Genomic DNA, 20993 nt, shown 5'->3' with positions numbered 1-20993 from the left:
TCCTTGCCAGTGGCGTCGTTGTTTCTGTGCACTGGTTCTCATATCATGTGGGAATCCGGGGAAACGAGCAGGCTGACGCCCTGGTTAAAGAGGCACATCACTCTCAGTCCAATACTCGGCAATCCAGGAGGCCTGCGAACGGGCGGAGAGCCACGGTCTTCCAGTCCCGGCGTAGTGTGGCCAGCAACTGTGGCGGAAACCTCTTAGGGGGTGTCTGACCAGTTTTCCGGGACCAAATAAAGTTCATTTCACTTCGCCTCACTCCGCCGTTCCTGTGTGCCATACCGTGGCTGGCTCAGACTTTTCGAGGCTCAAATTGCGGAGGCTCTTGCTATGATGCCACCCTGACGATCGTGTAAGAAGGATGGAACCACCAACCCGGCTTTTTGACCGGGGTTTCACCAGGAGGTAAAGGTTCCTGCTTGTTCACTTATGCATCGGCTGCCCCTGGCCTGCGGCCCGGCGTCATCGGCTTGGCAGAGCATCGTCCCCTGCGTGCACTGCGTGCCGGGCAGATAAACCATCGAGCACCTGTTGCGTGTTTTCCCAGTGCTTAGCACACAACGCGGCGTCTTGCTCGTAGCACTTCGCCGACACGGTTTGCCCGCAGCTACACAGAGGGACCTTCTCTTTCTTGTATGGCACCACACTCAGTTCTTCAAGGCGGTTCTTCGCTTCCTTGAGGACACTAGACTAGGCATTGCGCCGGGCTTCCGACCGGGCTGCAGAAATTGGGTGCCTTTCTCCTCTTCTAACCACTACCACCACCACCACCACACTAGACTAGACAACCGGTTATAGAAGCCGCATCCGTGACCATGGACGTGGCCAGGTGAATGACCAGTCCTTGAAATGTCTGCTGGATGGCGGTACTCCTATATGATGAATATATTGTTAAGAGGCTGTGGGCATGGCTCCGCCTTCGTAAACGAATCGATGAAGAAGAAGCGGACTCGCCGCGGGAGAGGCTCGCAGCACTGGGGTGTCACACCAACCTGTAAATATTGGAAATACACTCGTTTCTCTCTTCCGTGTGTGTGTAATCCCCGTAACAAATTGGTGTAAGTGTAACATAATGGTGAAAACATGCGAGATGGTGGTACTTGGAGTGATCACTAGATGGACGGGCGGATAGACTGAAGCATGGATGGACAGATAGACAGATGCACGGACGAACGCAAGGACGGACAGACGCATAGATGGATGCACGAACGCATGGATGGATGCACAGATGGACGCATGCACGGATGGACAGATGGATGCATAGACGGTCGCAGAGACGGACAGACTGAAGCGTGGACGGACTGATGGACGCTTCGCACCACTCATCATCATGGAATCTGTGGATGTGTTGTGATTTTTTCAGGGGTGAAGCTTCCTATGTCGTGGGTCGTGCGCCCGCGATATATGTAGTAGTAGTAGTAGGTAGCCACATCTCGTTTAGTCCTTGGAATGTCCTCTGGATGGCAGTACTTATATATTATGAATATATGATGAAAAGATGCGAGATGGTGGTTTTTAGAGTGTTCACCAGATAGACGGACGGACGGGTGTATGCATGGACGGACAGACAAACAAGCAGACGGACGAATGGATGAATGGATGCATGTATGAACGCATAGACGGACGGACGGATAGACGGATGGAAGAATGCAGGGACGGATGGACTGACAGACAGACGTACAGACCGATGGAGGCACGGACGAACGGGTGGAAGCAAGAATATACGAACGGACGGAAGCGCGGACGGACTGTCGGATGCTTCGCTCCACTCATCGTCATTCAGTTCGTAGATATACTGTGATTTTTTTTACGAGGCATCATTCGTGGTTCAAGGCCCCTCGAACCCGAGTTACTCAATTACACGAGTTGCGAAACTGTGTTTCAAAATTCGGACACGCAGTTAACCCAATTTTCGGGAGTTATCTGACGTTTGCGCTGCTTGGGAGCGGCAACACCAAACACAAATAATGCGTTTAAAAGTGGGCGTGTGGTTCAACAGGTTGTGCGACAATCTGCCTACTCCTGTCAGGGGTGTCCGGATTTCAATACTCGGAGCCCATTGGGAGTTTTGCAACTGATATGATTGAATAACTTTGCCTTCAACTGAGACCATGATGATCTGAATACGTTGCATTTTCACAGGCTGTGCCTCGAATGATGTGGTGTTCAGTGCCAACGCGGCTGTTTCCGCATCGTTGGGCTAATAGCGTTCTCTTTCAGAGCACGCGCGCGGCCAAACCGGCGTGCATCAATGCTCCGTCAAGGATTATATTGTCAACATGCTGTGAGAAACCAATTTTATTTAGTGGTTTCGTTTGATGTTCTTCTTTTTGAAGTGGTCGCGCAACAGGTGCCTTATTGACGCTACCTGCGACTACAGATCAGGCGCTCAGGCGCCTGCGGCAGTGGCCGTGTACGTACAATGATTAGAAAGTGAATAGAAAACGATTCATGTGAAACAGGATATTGTTTAGAAAAAGGAAATCGTTTTAAGGGCGAAGCTCTGCTTAGTCTAACCTTGTCAAGCGTAACCAGCTAGACGGAAAAACAGACAGACATACTGACAGACACATGGACTCCCCCCCCCCTCATCATTCACTCCGTGAATATGCTGTGATTTTTAACACGTTTCTTTTTCCTGTTTAAATCTGATAAGAATAGCTTAGGAGCATGAAAAGTGCACGACAAAACTGCTCATCGAATACGTCTAGAATGAAATGAATAGGCATCGCTGTCAAGCCTAAAGATTGTGAGAGCAATGTGTTCGCATGAGTGAGCTGTACCAGCCTTTTTGTGAAGTGATGGGAAAACGAAGTGTGTGGTAGGCTGAATGCTCCTTTTTACTTGCCTTAACATTGCCCACGAATATCTTACTGCAAATTCTGCTATTTTTTGACGGCTACCAGTTTGTTCCATCGATGCTGTGCTATAAATATCGAGAACTAAACAATATTTTCGCGTCAGCTATTCGACTTAATTGAGTGAAAGAAACAACTTTATTCGTAATAGATGGCGTACAAGTTGTGTGCCACACTCGCGTCTCTCCTTTCAGTGAGCCTTCGGGAAGCTGTAAAACTGATCCAGGTGATTTGCTGTATATAGGTATTGTGACAACCAACAACTGAACAAAGCTTGTTGCTGCTAGGCTCAGTCGTGACGTGACCGCCAAAGAAGAAGCGTTTCGCAAAACAGCCAAAAAACTATGAACCATTTCCCCGAAGAGAACCATAATGGGATGCAAAGCAGCAGCGGTCCGCACGCCGTTGACCCGGTGGCAACGGGCGCCGACGCGGGTGCTGAAAGAACAGCTTGAAGCGGAACTCGGTGTAGCCTTTACTCGAGTAAATATTTCTTTCAAACGCAAAAACACGGGAGGTGGGTTGGGTTTCGTGTAAGTTTCATGGCAGATAAACGAGCCGAAAGAGCGTTTCCACTCGACGTGCGGTCGAGCGATGCGGGCTGCGGAGAGGATGAAACGAGAGAGAAGTGTGTTGCAAGTGGGCGGAAGAGCTGGCAGGTGCGGGCGCTGCGGCGAGCGTGCTGCTTGCGAGAGGTGCTTGACGTCAACGCGCAGCTGGGCCGTGGCCAACTTGGCACCGTTCCAACACCTGCGGTGCGTTAGTACGTACACACGGCGTTACACATGTGAGTCAAAGAGATGCTTGGCATGTAATAAAGGGTAAGGCTTGCCACGCTACAATAAAATAGTTCGGATTGAGCAGCTTCCTCTCATTGCAGCATCAGGCTCGTAGCCAAGGGATGGGCCCTAGGGGCCTGGAAGTCCCCCCGAAATTAAGATTAAATGCCGGAGTTTTACCAGTGGGAAATAATGAAAACAGGTGTATTTCAAGGCCTTCAACAAGTACCCCCCCCCCCCAAACTTATTTGCTACGGGCCTGGCAGGCACGTTAGCAGGTCGATTGCCACTCGCACTGATGTTGCGGGAGCAGAAGCCTGCTCCTAGTTTACTGCTTCGCTTTACTGTTTATGAGCTCGATAATAAGTGGGGGGGGGGGGAATTCAAAGGAGGGCTGGCACGTTTTTGAGGCACTCCAAGGTGGACATTTTTCACGCGATAGCGTTAAATAGGTCGTTTCGCAGAAATTCCGGTTTCGGCGTCTTTGTCTGTGAGCAAAAATACATCTTGCGCGTGACCCAAAAATTAACGAAGGTGCAAATTAAATAAACAAGTAAAAAATCTAGATTTGAATGGGGATCGAGAACTGGTCATTGCTTGGCAAGCAGGTGTTCTCAGTTATGTCTCTTCTTAAAGACAGTGTTCTTGGAAATGCAGTGGAAATATTTCTTGCTTTACAAACAAGCGCATTCTGTATACAGGCTTAGCAAAACAACGTGTTATATCGCAGTAATATCGCACAACACAGGCGTATAAGGCCATGTGGCGTTGGAACGTGCACGTGATCATAAATAATTCGTTGTTTAAAGCTATATCGAAGAGTCGACACAGTTCGCTGATTTTGCGAAGTCTGTGTCCTGCATCAAGCTTAGACCGAATAAATCGCTGCCATAGTCTTTGGACGACCATTCAGCTGTTGACGTGCCCACGTGTGGCATAACAGCAAATGGCAGAACTGGCGCGAATATTTAACGAGTCGCTCTCGGCCCAAGATGTCAAGATTGTTGGGCTTACACGTCACCTCAAGCCACGCCTTCAACACCGAAAGTTAGCTGTAATAAAAAAAAGTATGACGCAATTCCAAGCATCATCGTGTATATGGAAAGGAACGGAGTGCGAAGTGTGCACAATAGTTTTACTCAGTTATGGCCGCTTGAGCTTTTGACCATGATGGTGGTCGAAAATTGCTCATTCATTCATTCATTCATTCATTCATTCATTCATTCATTCGTTCGTTCATTCATTCATTCATTCATTCATTCATTCATTCGTTCGTTTGTTCATTTTATTTAGACAAAACATCAGGGAACCCTAAAGCTTCGCTTTTAGGAGGTGAACGCGATATAGAAAGAGAATAAAATGATAGAAAGGCGGAGTGGTCAACCAGAAATTGCAGCGTCCGGTTTGCTACCTTGCACTACGGGGAGAGGGAATGGGGAAGAGAAAGAAAGCGAAGAGCAGAGCAGAAAGAGAGCGGGGGTGCTATAGCCTATTCAATAGGCCACCACCACGCAAAAAGTTCAAAAGGGCCTTCACTGATCTTCTCTGCGAAGACAGATCGTGTCGGCTTTTGAGCGCTCACTGTTCTAACAAGGGTCTGTCGTCAAGGTGGGCTAACGCAGCGGCTAGCGACTGTCTGTGCAGGCTGCACCGAGGGTAGGAACAGAGAACTGCTCTATCGTCTCATCGCTGCCGCAACGATCGCAAGCAGCACTATCGATTTGCTGGTCCTATTGGGCGTGATTCTAACACTTTGTTCATCAAAACTTTTTCGACCTTGCTGGCGCAGTAGTATGTGTGACTTTTGTAGTGGGTTACGGGCTTTAAACCACGAAGCCATTACGATAGTCACATATGCTGATGCCCGATTGAAATAGGCACTTATACCACGCATTATTACGGCAACGTTTCGTGTTGTATTGCGAGGCATGTATGCAGGACGTCTGAATTAGTAAAACGTGGACGTTACTTTCATGGCATATCCAAGCAGAGAAAGTTTTTTCAAGTGTATTCAAAGGCAGACACGTACCTGTGTGGTAGAATATCTGCTTGCCACCCAGACGACCCGGGTTTGATCCCCACTCTGAATCGAGATTTCCTTTTATTATTTGTTTTATTCGCATCGTTCTAGATTTTTTCGGATACGCATAAGATTATGATTTTTCGTTCACAACCTTCGACGTCGCAATTCATGCGAAAGGAAATTGCCTATGTGGAAGGGACTAAAGGTAGGTTACCTCTGCCTGACCAGGGTCTCTCCTACCATATGCTGTAAACATTAATACGGAGACTTTCTTTTTTAAAAACTCAAAAGCCAAATAAAGGTAATGTAGGAAATACATCTGAAACATACGTTTTAAATTATCACGCTACGATCAGCCCCGCGATTCGCCCATAGGACGATAAGAAATATGTTTAAAACTTGCACCAAGAAAATATTAATTCAGAAGACTATGTACAGTGCTGAAATACACATTCGAAAGAAATGGGTGACTTTTGCGTAATTATGCAAAAGTACAAAACCAATAAAGTGAATATTTATGAAATATAATATAATCAGGACACAGCAGAAGAGAGAAAACATATTTAAAATTTTTGTTTCGACTGTTTCTAGCTCGACTTGGTACTAATAATTCATGGACATAACTCTTGTGGAGGTATTATCAGGATATAACTATCATGAGGCATTTGATATGATGATGCTTGCTTTCCGGAAGTTCCCACGAACTGTTTTCTTCTCATCTTCGCTTCAGGGAAGCCAGTGGCCGAAGTGTCACAGTGTATTGTATACACCGTAACAGGTTTCACAAATACGAAATGCGAATCCGGCGTCCTCGGAAGTACACACATACGGACATTTAATAAGGGCACAGACAACTTGCGGTATACACAGTATACAATGACACAACACTCGCTTCATTCACAATATGTGAAGAGGTAGTGTTTGCACACTTCACAGTTCACATGTACATAGAGAAGAAATTTAACCACGATGTAGGTCCCGGAAGGAATGCTTAGGAGTCGTTGCAGCAGTGCTGGAAGCTCCATTAGAAGTCAAGTGAGGAGGCTCGTGCGTCACGTACGGATGCCGTGCTCACACGCCAGTACAACAGAAGAGAATTTATGCACTAATGAACAGGTTACGAACTTGTGTCCGTCGTTCTGTGCCATTAGCACAAGGACCGAGAGCAGTCGGAAGGAGCCGAGATTTCTCCTCTTCATGGGAACTCCTTCCGCCGTTCTTGCTTGTTTGTTTGTTTGTTTGTAGCCTAGAATTCATGGCTCATACCCACTCTGGGGGATTGGCCGAGAGAACATATGGCCTCATATGGACGATAACTGCACTATTTGTTACAACAAAAAAGGGGAAAATAGTTGTAAAAAGAAGACTGTATATTAAAAAAAAGCAACGAAAAATTCAGAGAAAGAGAAAAAAAATCAACAAGAAAGTAGACAGTAATAGCTATACTTCGATATTGAGAGCCGACGGTACAGCTGGTTTTGCCGAACCTCATGTATTTGGTATGTCACGGATTTATCCAGATTTGAAAATTACTTCTCGACCCGCTTTTTTTTTTTGAGTGTGTATTAACGTGGGCTTTCTGTTGAAAAAGGTTTAGAGTCTTGAATAAAATTACACATCGCATCGAATGCATCTCTGTGGCAATTTCCTAAAACAGAGGCACCAATATTTAGAACACTTTCTGTGGCTAAATTTAAACCTAGCTTCGCAAATGGAATAGCTAGAAGTCTTTTCCTAATTACTGCATAGTTCCGACATGAGCCAAAATAATGTTCAATAGTTTATGATTCTTCGCTAAACGGACAAAGGGGAGAAAGTGTCAGGCCAGCTCTGTGTAAATAAAAATTTAATGAGGGGACACGGCACCGGAATCTGGAGATGATAACTTCAAGTTTTTTTTTTGACGGATTCCACTGGGCTTTTCATGGAAATTTGAGGTGCTGATAATCTGGCCATTGTGTGATATTTTCTAAACTATCTGTAAATATAGCGAATTTCCTATATCAAACCCCTGATAAGTATTCTAACTCTGGAAGTGCTGAAATTACTGATCCATCAATCGATGCTCGTGCCAAAGCATCTGCCAAATCATTTAATTGTAATCCGCTGTGACCTGGGACCCACACTAATTTCAGGAGTTTTAAATGCGGCGGTGCTAATGTGTGGAACGCTGCTAGGGCACGAGATTGTTCTGAAGTTGTCAGAGCTGCACACACCGAAAGTGAGTCTGTTAGGATGACTGCACTAGTCTCGGTCGTAGGAATTTTTCGAAGAACTAAAATAATAGCTACAAGCTCGGCTTCAAATATAGGAATGAAATCTGGAAGCCTCACTGAAAAAGAATAGCCGAGGAAATCAGACGCAATTCCTACGCCTGCCTTTTCATTGTTCACAGAAGCATCTGTAACTATTATATTCTTTGTTTCTGCATGTACCAAGTAATCTTTTAACGTAGTGGTCAAAAATCTAAGAGATTGCAACTTGGCTTGCGGGGGGCAAGATTTCATCGTACTCTATTCTAATGTTGAGGGTTAAGAAATTGATTTCAATTACCGTGCTAATGTCTACATTTATGCCATCCAGTTTCCTTTTAACAAAAATTATCTGAGGGGTATGAAATCGAGGTCAATGTGCAAGAAAGATAGAGTCAGGGTCGCTGGTAAATGCGTATTTTGATCTTCGCGCTGGTAAACTGTAGAACTTTAAGAAGGTTTGAACCGTTAGAATGCGGAATTGACCGAGGAGCGTTGGCAGTCGCGCTTCTTGGTACAATACATTATTCGCCACGAACCTGGGAAGTCCCAGGCATATTCGCAGGGCTTCTCTCTCTAACATTACTATCGGTTTGATTTTATAACCAGCGTCCCCCGGGAATAATACACACCCAAATTCCAATATTGGTCGAAGATACATTTTACATACCATTAACATCGTGTCTCTGCGCAGCCCGTATTTTCTGTTGCTTAACCTGCGTGATAAACCTAACGCCCGTTGTGCTTTTGGTGTTATATATTATATGTGTGGGCTCCGATTTAGCTTTTCATTATATATCATTCCTAAGTACTTGACTGAATCTATACTTGTGGAATAGGTTCCCGATTATATAATACAGAAATTGAAGCTATATCTGCTATAGGAAACACCAAGAGCGCACTTTTACTGATTTTCATTGACAATGAAACGGATTGCCACCAAATTTCTAGAGTATTAATATATCTTTGCAATTTTTGATGTAGTGAGTAAATCTCGCTCTCTGCAGCGAAGAACACCATATCATCTGCATAAATGTAGACACTGACATCCTTAACAATTGGAATTGAGCTCATCAGTGTATTGAATAATGCGGGAGATAGGATGAACCCTTGGGGAACACCACGTTTCTGTTTAAATTTATGCGCACAACAGCCATCCTTCACGCCGTACAATTCCCTGGATATGAAAAATTCTGCTATCCACTCAGTAATATAATGAGAAAACTTTAGGCTCTGCAAGGTGTTCAGTAGAATAGAGTGCTCGACACTGTCATACGCTTTAGCTATGTCGACAGTTACTAATGCGGCCTACTGTTTCCTTTTACGGGCAAAGTGTATTCGACTCATGGGTGCACCAAATTAAGCATTCACTGCTAAAACCAATTTGGTTTGGCTTTATTATCAACTTATTTGTCATCCAGGAGTTTATTCGGCCATTTAGGACCATCTCTATGAGTTTCACCATTGTAGAAGTCCTCGTGCCGCTTCTGTTTTCTTTTTGTTTTTCAAGATTCTACCTGCGCGAGGGTATCTCGCGTCTCTCTTCTTTTATTTTTGTTGCCCGTTGTTATTTGCTGTAAGAGTTGTTTGCTGTAAACGACCGGCAATGTCACTCTCTAAAAGAGAAAAAAAAAGGGGGGGGGGTTGCGGAAAGGTATTTATACAAATGATAAACTATTGGGGGTAACCTTGTTTTTAATAAATGGTAATTAAAATAATGTTAAATCGTAAAATTAGGGAATACAGGTAATATAAGTGATAATACATCACCAGATGTTCTTATGATAATAACATATGGCAACATCTTTGTTTCTTTTGTTTGATTGCAGTGCCGCAGTGCTGACGCCCCTTGGGAGAGCAAGCCACTTTGGAGAGCTCAAAGGCACTTTTGCGAAGAGGTGGTTTCAGGTATTTTTACCCCTTGTTTTGATATATGCGACATTCGAAGAAGAAATGCGGGATCGTGTATTCTTGATTACAGTAGTTACATTGAAGGGTAGGAGTGAATAAATTCATTCCTTCCGTTCAATTCAAATTTGTTCCTTACCTTCTTGAAAGGGAATGAATTAAATTCATTCCTTCCCAAGAAGTAAAATTTTAATGACGGCGTTTTTCATTGCTGTTCCGTTAACGTAACTTCGTTTCGCCTTGTGCTACATCGTGTGCCATTTGACGAAAACCCGAAGTGCTGAAAATGTGGGTCGTTTAGAACAGAATGTTTGCTGTGTGCCTCTTGCATGCAAAAGTTTCTGAATCGTGTGATTGTATTGTTACAGAAGGTTTTAGGAATATTTAGGACAGCTCGTTTAACTGATGGGGCCGTTACGGTGTCCGCCGCTTAATTTATTTATTATCGATCGGGATGACCTGTTACACAAACCAGACAGACGCACTGTACATGTTTTGTGGGGTTTTTTGGATCCTAGAAAAGTGGCTCAACTCACCACGTGGGATCGGTCATCTATCCCGCTGCAGTGGTATTTTGAAAAAAAAAGAAAAAAATGGATGGCGAGGGGAACACCTAAAAACACTTTTCTTGTATGTTTGTGTAGTTGGCTGGACACCATTGTCGTCGTTGTCGTCCTCACTTCACCAATGTCCTTAAGTGCATTATGATACTAGTACTCTACGGTACTTTCTAAAGAAAAAGCTGAATGCATAGAGAAGAGAAAGAGAAATGTGCATACCAATCGCCTGGTGTCCGCTAACTGCACGAACTGTTGTGAACGTATGGGAGACACTCGATCACCATAAGCTACACTAGTTGGCTATATGCCAGGAATTATGTTATTCGAGCAATCAAGTGCGAGACATTTTCTCGCTAACAGTGGTGTTCTGCTATAAACCTTATTCATATGACAGTTACTCTCGTACTGCTATGCTCGCGCTATAAACAGTAATGACGGATCCTTCTGAAACATGCATGACAGGAATGTTATCACTAGTCTTTAATCCACAAACAATTCAAGTAAAACGACACCTTCGCCAAAAAAAAAAAAGACAATATGCAAGCAGAGGTATCGAGCTTCACGTTTCTAAATTTATTCGTTTTTTATAGCTATTTACGAAAATCCTTGTTTTGTATCGGATTCGCGATATCCGAGTGATCGTGGCGCACGTCTTGGCAGCCTCTCTAGCGACCAATGCCCAAGCTCCGGCAAGCCTGAGCTTGGGCATCGGCCCCCTTTGCACTAGAAAAATCAGTTTTCTTTGCGCATTTATTGCCCATATGGAGGTCGCGCTATCACTGTTTGGGTTTACGAGCCTCAGGGAACGTTTTCAATAACGGCATCGTAGATTGGGGAGTGCATGCACGGCGCCATATTTGCGCCACTGTAGTATGGCGATGTGGGAGACATGTCATGCAGACACTGCGGAATCAGGGCGTCGACAAAGCAGATATAAACCTTTTGATAGAATCTACAGGGGATAAACCTCTACCACAGGGCTTCATAAGTAAATTAACAAAATACCGATCAAGAAGGGTGTAAGGTAGGGGAATGCAATCTCCCCAACGCTATTTACCGCGTGCTTACAGGAGGTTTTCGGAAGCCTAGAATGAGAACAGTTAGGGATAAGAGTTAATGGAGAGTACCTTAGTAACCTGCGCTCCGCCGATGACATTGCATTGTGGAGTAACTCAGGGGACGAATCGCAACTCATGATTACGGAGTTAGACAAGGAGAGCAGAAAGGTGGGTCTTAAAATGAATCTGCAGAAAACGAAAGTAATGTTCAACAACCTCGGAAAAGAGTAGCGCTTCGAGATAGGTAATAGTCCACTTCAAGTTGTAAAAGACTATGTCTATTTAGGGCAGGTAATAACCGCGGAGCCAAACCACGAGATTGAAGTAACTAGAAGAATAAGAATTGGGTGGAGCACTTTGGCAAACACTCTCAAGTTATGACAGGTAGATTGCCATTATTCCTCAAGAAAAAGGTATATAACAGCTGTATCTTGCCGGTACTTAGCTACGGAGCAGAAACCTGGAGACTTACAAAGAGGGTTCAGCGCAAATTGAGGATGACGCAGCGAGCAATGAAAAAAAAAATGGTAGGTGTAACCTTCAGAGACAAGAAGAGAGCAGAGTGGACAAGGGAACAAACGGGGATTAAGGATAGCATAGTTGAAATCATGAAGAGTAAATGAACATGGGCAGGGAATGTAGCGCATAGACTGGATAACCGCTGCTCATTAAGGGTAACTAACTGGATTCCCAGAGAAGGCAAGCGGGTTAGGGGAAGGCTGAAGGTTAGATGGGCAGATGAGATTAAGAAGTTTGCGGGTATAAAATGGCAGCAGCAAGCACAGGACCGAGTTGACTGGCGCAATATGGGACAGGTCTTCGTCTTGCAGTGGACGTAGTCAGGCTGATGATGATGAGTATCGCAATGATAATGTGACGGACACTTCCGGTAGGACGTGCATCCATGAAAGTGATGGCTCGTTGCTTACCGACAAAGTATTCACGAGGTACGAGCCTTCTGCGCCCCACGACGGTGTTACTTCCATTATCTCGCAGTCGTTACCAGCATATCTCGTTGAGTTCAACCTCGGCCTCGTATAGCACTGATACATGACACTCACGTCGCCCAATGTCATTCGACATTCGTCTTCGGTCATCCATTTAAACAGACCATGATCGGATGCGTGCTCTCAAGCAGACAAGATACTTCGTACGTCGTGACCCTAATTTCTCCGTGCACTGTTTCGCCTCGTGGCCGTGTCGATATGCGCAAGCACGGGGAGCGGTACCCAGGAATTTCGTTCGGGGAATGTTTATGTGTAAAACGGCTGATCTGGTGATATTTGTGAAGGCGTGTACATACTTCAGTGTCACCCGCAAACTTAAAACATGAAACATTTTGTGGGGCGGAAGAACCCCCGCAGCTCCCCTTTAGCGACGTATTTAATGCGGTTTGCAATTTTATTCACGCTATATATATTTACCATACGTATATGTCACTTCAAGTTTCTACTCAGCTGAATACTGAAGCTACATCGGGTGACTCGTATTTTCGAAATTGTTGGGTGAAGTAAACACAGCTGTTTGGTCTGCTCAGAACTTCAGAATTTCATTTGTTTTGTTCTTTAGTTTTCTCTTTCTCTATCCATATGGAATTCTTACTATAATTCTATTGTATATGTTATTGATTTTGTGAGTATAATAATGAGTATGGGAATATCTCACTGAATGGTTCCCTAGTGTTTTCATGGACAGTCTCCTGTAGTAGTGGGTATGTGGCATAACATATTGTTACTGCATATATGATTTGGGTATGAGCTGGTGGGTAGCGGGGAACAGGGAGATTAGAGGAGGACGATCGACTAGCGAGATAGGCCTCCGGTGAAGCTCAAACAGCTGCGACTCCGTGGTTCGTCGATGTGCTGTACCCAGCACCTCCACCACTCTGTTACGTTTAGTAATGTATTTATTACGCGGAGGCGTACTGGTAGACCTCAAAAGGTCATCCATTCGAGCAAGTTGGGATTGACCTTCTAGGTCCCTTTCCGAGGTCTTCTAATGGCAATCGCTGGATAGTCGTACGTACCAGTCACTTAACACGGTACTGCGAGACAGCCTCCATACCTTCGGCAACTGCAGCTGACGTGTGTTTATTCATGCTGCGTTTTGTGGTTCTACAACATGGACCTCCTAAAATTGTTATCAGTGCTGGAATGGAATGAAAAAACTTTATTTCATTCCTGCAGGACGCGCATAGCGCGTAGCGGGCGTCTCCCACGTAGGGACCGACAGGGAGTACCTGGCGGCCGCTTAGTGGGCCTGCTGGACGGCCCATTGCTGGTCGGCGAGAAGAGAGCTCCTGAGGGACCTCTCCCACTTGCTTGAGGTAGAGTCGGGAGGAGTTGTTCTACACTCCCAGAGCATGTGTGCGAGTGTCGGTGTGTGTCCACATGATGGGCATGTGTCGCTGGGGTATGCATCGGGATAATAAACGTGAAGCGTGGCAAGGTTTGGGTACGCGTTTGTCTGTAATAGGCGTAGGGTTAATGCCTGCGGTCGGTAAAGTTTCGGATGTGGGGGTGGAAAAATGCGGCGTTCCAGGTAAAAATGCTTTGTAATTTCATTGTACGTAATTGGTGCATCCCGATTGGTATCCAACCCAGCAAGATGAGGTTGCCCTGTGGCAGCGCGGTCGGGAAGTGCGCGCGCTGCATCATGGGCGATCTCGTTGAGGTTGGATAGGGCACCCGGCACCTGGCCGAGATGGGCGGGGAACCAGATGACAGTGTGGTGCTTCAGGGCACTCGGGTCCGCATTGCGCAGGATACGTAACGCCTGGTCGTAGATGACTCCGCGTTCCGAGGCTTTGATGGCCGCCCTAGAGTCGCTGTAGATGAATTCCCGTTTGCTGTCGAGCATAGCTATAGCTATAGCTCCGCTACTTCAGGGTTTCGGGTGAGGATTGTGGCTGAGTTAAGAGTCTGCTGCGCGGATGATACCGCGACCGTGGCGAAGGCTTGGTTGTTGCGATAGGCAGCGGCGTCCACGAACAAGACGTTGTCCGCTTCCATGTCTATGCGCTTGAGAATGGTGGTCGCCCGCGCAAGGCGCCTGCCCCTGTTGTATTCGGGGTGTACATTTCGTGGTATGGGAGCGATCATGATAAGGTCGCGGATTTCACGGGGACTTAGAGTCAACTCTGGGGGGTCCCTGGCCCTCGAGGAGAAGAAGCCGTGCTCGCGCAGAATATGACGGCCCGCCTTGGTGGTAGTGAGTCGGGTCAATTGCACGCGTTCCTGAGCTTCGGCGATCTCTTCTAGCGTGTTATGTACGCCAAGCTCGGGGAGTTTGTACGTTGGAGTGGTGATAGGGAGGCCAAGGGCTCGTTTGACCACCTTGCGAATAAGCGCATTGAGTTGATCGCGCTCAGCACGTAGCCACTTGTGTATAGCGGCAACGTAGGTAAAATGGCACAAAACAAACGCGTGTACTAGACGCAGCAGGTTGTTTTCCTTGAGGCCATGGTGCCTGTTGGCTACTCTACGTACGAGTCGTATGGCATTATCAGTCTTAGTCCTGAGCTTGTGTACTGTTTGAGTGTTGGTTCCGCGGGACACGATGATCATGCCGAGGACCTTGATTGTGTCTATCCTGGCTACAGTACGACCATCTCTGGTGTGGAGGTTGATATTGCGTTCCGCCGGAGGTTTCCACCCTTTGGGCTTGACACCCCGGCGTTTGGGCAAATATATCAACAGCTCCGACTTCGCAGGTGAGCACCTGAGACCGGTGTGGTCGAGGTAAGATTCAGAGGTGTCGATAGCCTCTTGCAGGGCCGACTCAATGAAGCCATCCGACCCTGTGGAGCACCATATGGTTACATCATCCGCATAGATAGTGTGATTTAGCCCGTCTATTTTTGAAAGTCGTTCGGAAAGCCCGATCATCACGAGGTTGAATAGCGTGGGTGAGAGGACGGATCCCTGAGGAGTGCCCCGCTGTTCGAGCTCCACTTCTTCCGACACTAGGTCTCCTACGCGGAGGACGACTCTGCGTCGAGTGAGAAAAGAGCGGATAAAGTAGTAAAATCGATGACCTAGGCCGAGGGCTGCGATCGCTTTCAAGATTGACGAGTGCGTTATTGTATCGAAGGCCTTTTCTAAATCGAGACCGAGTATTGTACGAGTGTCCCGAGTGTTTCCGCCATCTAGAATTTGATGCTTAAGGAGTAACATGGCGTCTTAAGTGGATAACCCTGGTCGGAAGCCAATCATGTGGTGCGGGATGCAGTCGTTATCTTCGAGGTATCGATCAACCCTGTTGAGGACGACGTGCTCAGCCACTTTGCCCACGCACGATGTGAGAGATATGGGGCGTAGGTTATCTAGGCTCGGCGCCTTTCCCGGTTTGGGTATGAGAACCGTGTGAGCTAGTTTCCAAGCATCGGGTATCTCACCCTTTTTCCATATGTCGTTGATAGTGTCAGTGAGGTAAGTGATGGAGGAATCGTCTAGGTTGCGTAGGAGCTTGTTGGTGATGCCATCAGGGCCAGGGGCTGAGCGGCCATTGAGCTCATGGAGAGCTCGGCGCACATTTTCAATAGAGAAGTCGGCGTCTAAGTCAGTGTTGTCGCTGCCAGAGTAATCATGGTGAGGGGTCACAGGGCCCGCGGGAAGCGGGAGATATTTTTCCACGAGGTCCTTGACAACATCTTCCGGTGACGCTGTCCGTTTAGCCTGATCGTGGGTGACAATTCACTGCAGACGTCGTAGAAGAGATGCTTCGTTTATGCGCTTCAACCTTTCGGCACTCTACGCCATATCATCCCCAAACAAACGGCCTGATGGAACGAACTAACAGGACTCTCACGAACACGCTTTCTATGTATGTCGCAGCAGATCACAAGAATTGGGATGACGTGCTACCTTTCATCACTTTCGCATTTAACACCGCATAGCATGAGACTACCAGCTACAGTCCGTTTTTTCTTCTGTATGCTCCGCCACCTCGTCATACCCTAGATACCGTCTTCCCGTTTATGGACCACCATGATTCCGGTATATCCGAGATCGTCTGCCGTGCGGAAGAAGCCCGACGTCTTGCTTACCTGCGCACCCTCGCTTCGCAAGATCGCTCGAAGACACGTTTTGACCGTCAACGTCGACACGTGACGTATAATCGCGGAGACCACGTGTTGCTGTGGACGCCAAATAGGAAACGTGGGTTGTGTGAGAAATTGCTGGCACACTATGCGGGACCTTATGTTGTTTTAGACCGCTTAAGCGATGTAACTTACTGCGTAGCACGTCTTCATTCAAATAGCCGACGATCTGCAAAGACTGAACTAGTCCACATAGCACGTTTGAAGAGCTATATTCCTAGAGAGACTCTTTAACTCGCCCGGTGGGCTTCGTCTGCGCGGAGGGAAATGTTACTGCATATGTGATTTGGATATGAGCCGGTGGGTAGCGGGGAACAGGCAGATTAGAGAAGAGGACGTTCGGCTAGCATGACCCCTTGAGGTCTACCAGTACGCCTCAGCGTAATAAATACATTACTAAACGTAACAATATTGAGAGAAAGCAAACAAACAAACAAGCTAGACGCTCAGAGTTGGTCTGAGCCATACACAGAGGTTATTATCATCATCACCATCCTGATCAAGCACGAGGTGGCATAAAACGTGAGCAATCCGCTCGCGTCACCGCCATAATTGGTGCAGGATATTGGAGTGCGATTTTGTTAAGCGCTGAAATCGTTCGTTGCAGACGGCTTCGTCGTGCGCGTGGTCACCGCGACATCAGTGTGTGTATACAGCCCGCGTCATGAGCAGCCCTCCGCACTGCAAGCGACAGCTGGCGGGCTTCGGCCCGCTCCTGAACTGGCGGCCGCTGGATTTCGTCGACACGGTGCCCAAAGTGTTCTGCTGCACCCTGTGTGGAGTCATGCCGGCGTTTCTCAAGCGGCTCACTCCCTGCTGTCACGTCTTTTGCCAGCCGTGCTTCGACTCGCTCGTTCAGCGAGAGCACTGCTGTCCCCTGGACCGAACACCGTTCGCTTACGACGCGGTGGAGAAACTCGATTCTGTCCGCCGGGGCTTCTATCAACTGCGAGCTCTCTGTCCAAACTCGTCCAGTGGCTGCACGCTTGTGGCCCTTCTGCCGGAGCTCAAGGAGCACGTGGCCGGTCTATGTGACTTTATCCAAGTGCAGTGCCCGCGCTGCGGGACTGCTGTCTTTTAGAAGACTGCGCTGAGCCACTACATCAATGACTGCGCGGGCGTTCAACGCAAGGTCGCCTCGCCAGTCTGGTCGGACACTTCGAGCCTGGCATCCGACGAGGATGATCCTCGCAGGTCGGACCACAAGACGCCTCGGTCAGTGAAGGGTTTGGATAAAGCCAAGAGTCCAGGAGGCTCTCCCGTCGAAACCCACGAATCCAGTTTCGAAACCGCAACAACGGCCGAAAGCAACCCGAAGACAGTTGCCGCCATCAGAGCCCTGTTTCACGAGAGCCATGGAGGTTCCATTCGCTCTGCGTCCCGTCATGCGAGCCGGGTGCCTTCGCTGGAAGCTTCTCTGATGAAGACGGGTCGCAAGGGTGGCTCCACGTCAATGTTACATCTCCCTAAGCGGGTGACCGCGAAAGCGTGGAAAAATGCCATGGGCGTCCTCGGCGACGACAAGGCTCTCTCGGAGAGGCAGCTTCTGGGCTGGGCGGACTCGTTGCTCGCTAAGGTGACCGGGATCCTCACCTCGGCGGACGATGTAGCGGCAGCGGTGGCAGCCGAGGGGACAGATACATCCAATCCGTCATCCTCTGGCTCCGGATCTGGCAGCAATAAGCCGGCGTCTTCCTTCGCATCACTCAGCCGCCGCTCGCGCAAGCGTGATTCCAAGAGGTCGAGAGGCGCGGTCCAAGTGGTCGCTGCCTTGTCTGCGGGCGTCGCCTGCTGCTACATCTCGGACGTTGTGGGCGCCGAGTCGCGGATCGCGTGCGGAGAGGAGCTGGTGCTGCACAGCGACAGCACTCAGATGGTCGACTGCATGTTTAGGGTGCACGCGAGGCTGAGGCGCGACGCCGAAGATTTCTTGCGTTGAATCTTCTTTAGAGACGTCCTGTCTATTGGACAAAATTTTTGAAGTTGCCAGTGGAAAAAAATAGCTTGAATTAGCCAAAAGGTAGCCGTCAAAAGCCATACGTTGGAACCAAATGTAACCAACAAAAGCCGCATATTTTCGAGATCAATAAAGCTTAGGTTTGGAATCAAAGGGTAGAATGTTAACTATAATAGTGTAGCCAAAGGAGTCCTGGGCAGATTTTTAAAGGTAATCATGAAATAATTTCACCGCAGGTGTTTATTGCCTCACGAATATATCAAAGGTGCTAGATTGGTTGTTGCGTCTGTAGATTATTTATTTAAGTACAGGAAACGGGAACATGTTAACAGGCGTAGCTCAGGTGTTGGAGTCACTACTTGTCAGCGTTCGCGCTCGTGATGATGATGATGATGACTTCATATGGATGTCACTCACCCACAAAGGGGGAGAACAAGAACAGGGTGGCAGGATACTTAAGCAACAGCGCCAGTATGGTCGCGCGCGCACTTCGTTGTTGTCGTCTTCAAAGGCGATATGTCTTCCCTTCCTCCCGCAGACGAAGTCTCTATAGCGTTAGGCACAAGGTGGCCAGCATCGCTACATTTAGCGAATGCTTTTTGGTTTGAAGTTTCAAGGCTTTCTTCACTGCAGACCTATTTAACAGTGCGTTTTTGTAAAAATCGCTTAACGAATAATAACAAAAAAAGCATCTGGAAATGAAATTAGGATACTTCTGCGAAAATCTAACAGAGCCGGTTGAGCCGCTCGCGGCAACTATTACAACCTTGCCATTGCCGTCTGACACTGCCACTACTCCACCTCCGTACGTCGAACTCCCTGAGAGGGGTGGGGGATTTGCGTTGACGGAGTTTAGCAGAGTTTGGTGGTAGCCGTGTGACAGGGGTATATGTCTCACCAGGGCGGGATAAAGCAGGATTGTTGAGAAGACTTGCATGGTGTTGGAGAGGAGATGCCGCAGCTGCGCAGAGCGCTAATATTTGTCCCTCAATTATGGAATATTTCAATTCTAATATATTCCTATTCCTATATTCCTATTCTAATATAAAAATACTCTAGAATGCCGCGAACGAAAAAGAAAATTAACGTTTGCGCAAAAAACAACTCCGCGATATGATTTGACTGGGGAAGTGGGGAGTGGCTTAACTCTGTGCTTCTGCTGACAGGGAACGCTCGAGCCCTTCTGCCCCTACTTTTGCAGCCTTTGGGCTGCAGTAATTAGGCGTCGTATTCTTCCTCAAATCACATATTCATTTCCCACCTTCGGAGCCCTGCCTTTCAGCAAGGCAGGTCCGGTGTAAAGCAAATGTATGCTCCGAGTCTCCGTACTTTTCTGCCTCGCCGTGGTGATCTAGTGGCTGAGGTACTTTGCTGGTGACCCGCAGGTCGCGGGATCGAATTCCGGCTTTGGCGGCTTCATTTTCGATGGCGGCGAAATTGTTGTAGGCCCGTGCGCACGCTAAGGAACCCCAGGTGGTAGAAATTTCCGGAGCCCTCCACTATACCTCCCTGCCTTTCCTTGCATCTTTATCTCTCTCTCTCTCTCTCTCTCCACTATACGGCGTCTGTCAACACGATTAGGTGGTTTTTGGACGTTAAATCTCACGTATAAATCAATCAATCTCTCCGTGCTTTCTCCCAATTCATTTGTGTTCGTTAGTGGTGCTCAAGATATCGTTTACTTGCACATTTCAATACGCTGGCGCGTTATACACAGTACTGCCACACTCGTCTGTCAAGTTTTGTTACCGCCCCATTGCACTCGTAAGTTCTGCCTTGCGCAACCGCGCCGATCGCCGAAGAACCGTTTAGGAGGAGGAGGAGGAGGAGGTAAGTTTATTTACAGAAAGGCAGAGAGGTCGGCCTGAGCGATAGCTTGCTCTAGCCTGCTACTCTACACTGGGGGAAGGGAAAGGGGAAAAGAAAGATTAATGGATGACGATGGTGAGATAGAGAGGTGAGTATGTAGTGTTCTTTCTAGCTGAGACACATTTCATAGCGGCGCACATAGTCCAGTTGTTTCCAAAAAGGTTATAACTGCTCTTGTGACCGCAGTTGCACTGTTGGCGTCTGGCCAAGGGCCCAACATGGTCTCATCAGTTAATGACCTACTGCGATATAGTTCAGTAGAAGAAATCAGTGTTTTTCGTTCACGTGCGTATGCTGGGCAGACACAAAATATGTGTCAAGTGTTTCTGGCACATCACAGTGTTCACAATTTGGACCGGTGTCACTGCGACCGATGATATGTGCGTAAAGTCTGGTGTATGCTACACCAAGACGAATGCGGTGGATCATACTTGTAAGTTGCCGTTTCAATTTAGGGGGCATGCGGAACCTCATTTCCGGGTCCCATGTGTGAAGTCGCTGGTGTCGCCGTTCCGGTTTGGCCCAGTGCTGAAGTGTGTAGCTGCGCATCACGCAGCGAAGCAGGGCGTTCGTGTCAGCTCGTGAAAACGCAATGCGTACTTCAGGGGCCCTGCTTAAGGCATTT

The 20993-nt window shown here is 47.4% G+C and overlaps 2 protein-coding genes across 3 annotated transcripts in view; both read left to right on the top strand.

Moving 5' to 3' along the window:
• Window positions 1–20993, top strand: part of LOC142772035 (uncharacterized) — a 140991-nt gene that overhangs the window by 62583 nt on the left and 57415 nt on the right. For both annotated transcript variants that reach the window (XM_075874110.1, XM_075874111.1), the window contains exon 3: window positions 9745–9823. In XM_075874110.1, coding sequence (XP_075730225.1) covers window positions 9745–9823 — 79 coding nt within the window. The remainder of the gene's footprint in view (window positions 1–9744; window positions 9824–20993) is intronic.
• LOC142772032 (PDZ domain-containing RING finger protein 4-like) lies at window positions 16041–17659 on the top strand. Its single transcript, XM_075874107.1, has one exon. It carries the CDS (start codon window positions 17207–17209, stop codon window positions 17621–17623), a length of 417 nt encoding a protein of 138 aa, XP_075730222.1. The 5' UTR covers window positions 16041–17206; the 3' UTR covers window positions 17624–17659.

The sequence above is a fragment of the Rhipicephalus microplus genome, chromosome 9 (genome assembly GCF_043290135.1).
Source record: "Rhipicephalus microplus isolate Deutch F79 chromosome 9, USDA_Rmic, whole genome shotgun sequence".
NCBI classification, from domain to species: domain Eukaryota; kingdom Metazoa; phylum Arthropoda; class Arachnida; order Ixodida; family Ixodidae; genus Rhipicephalus; species Rhipicephalus microplus.
The sequence above is the reverse complement of the archived record's forward strand: the minus strand, read 5'-3'. Positions and strand labels throughout refer to the sequence as shown.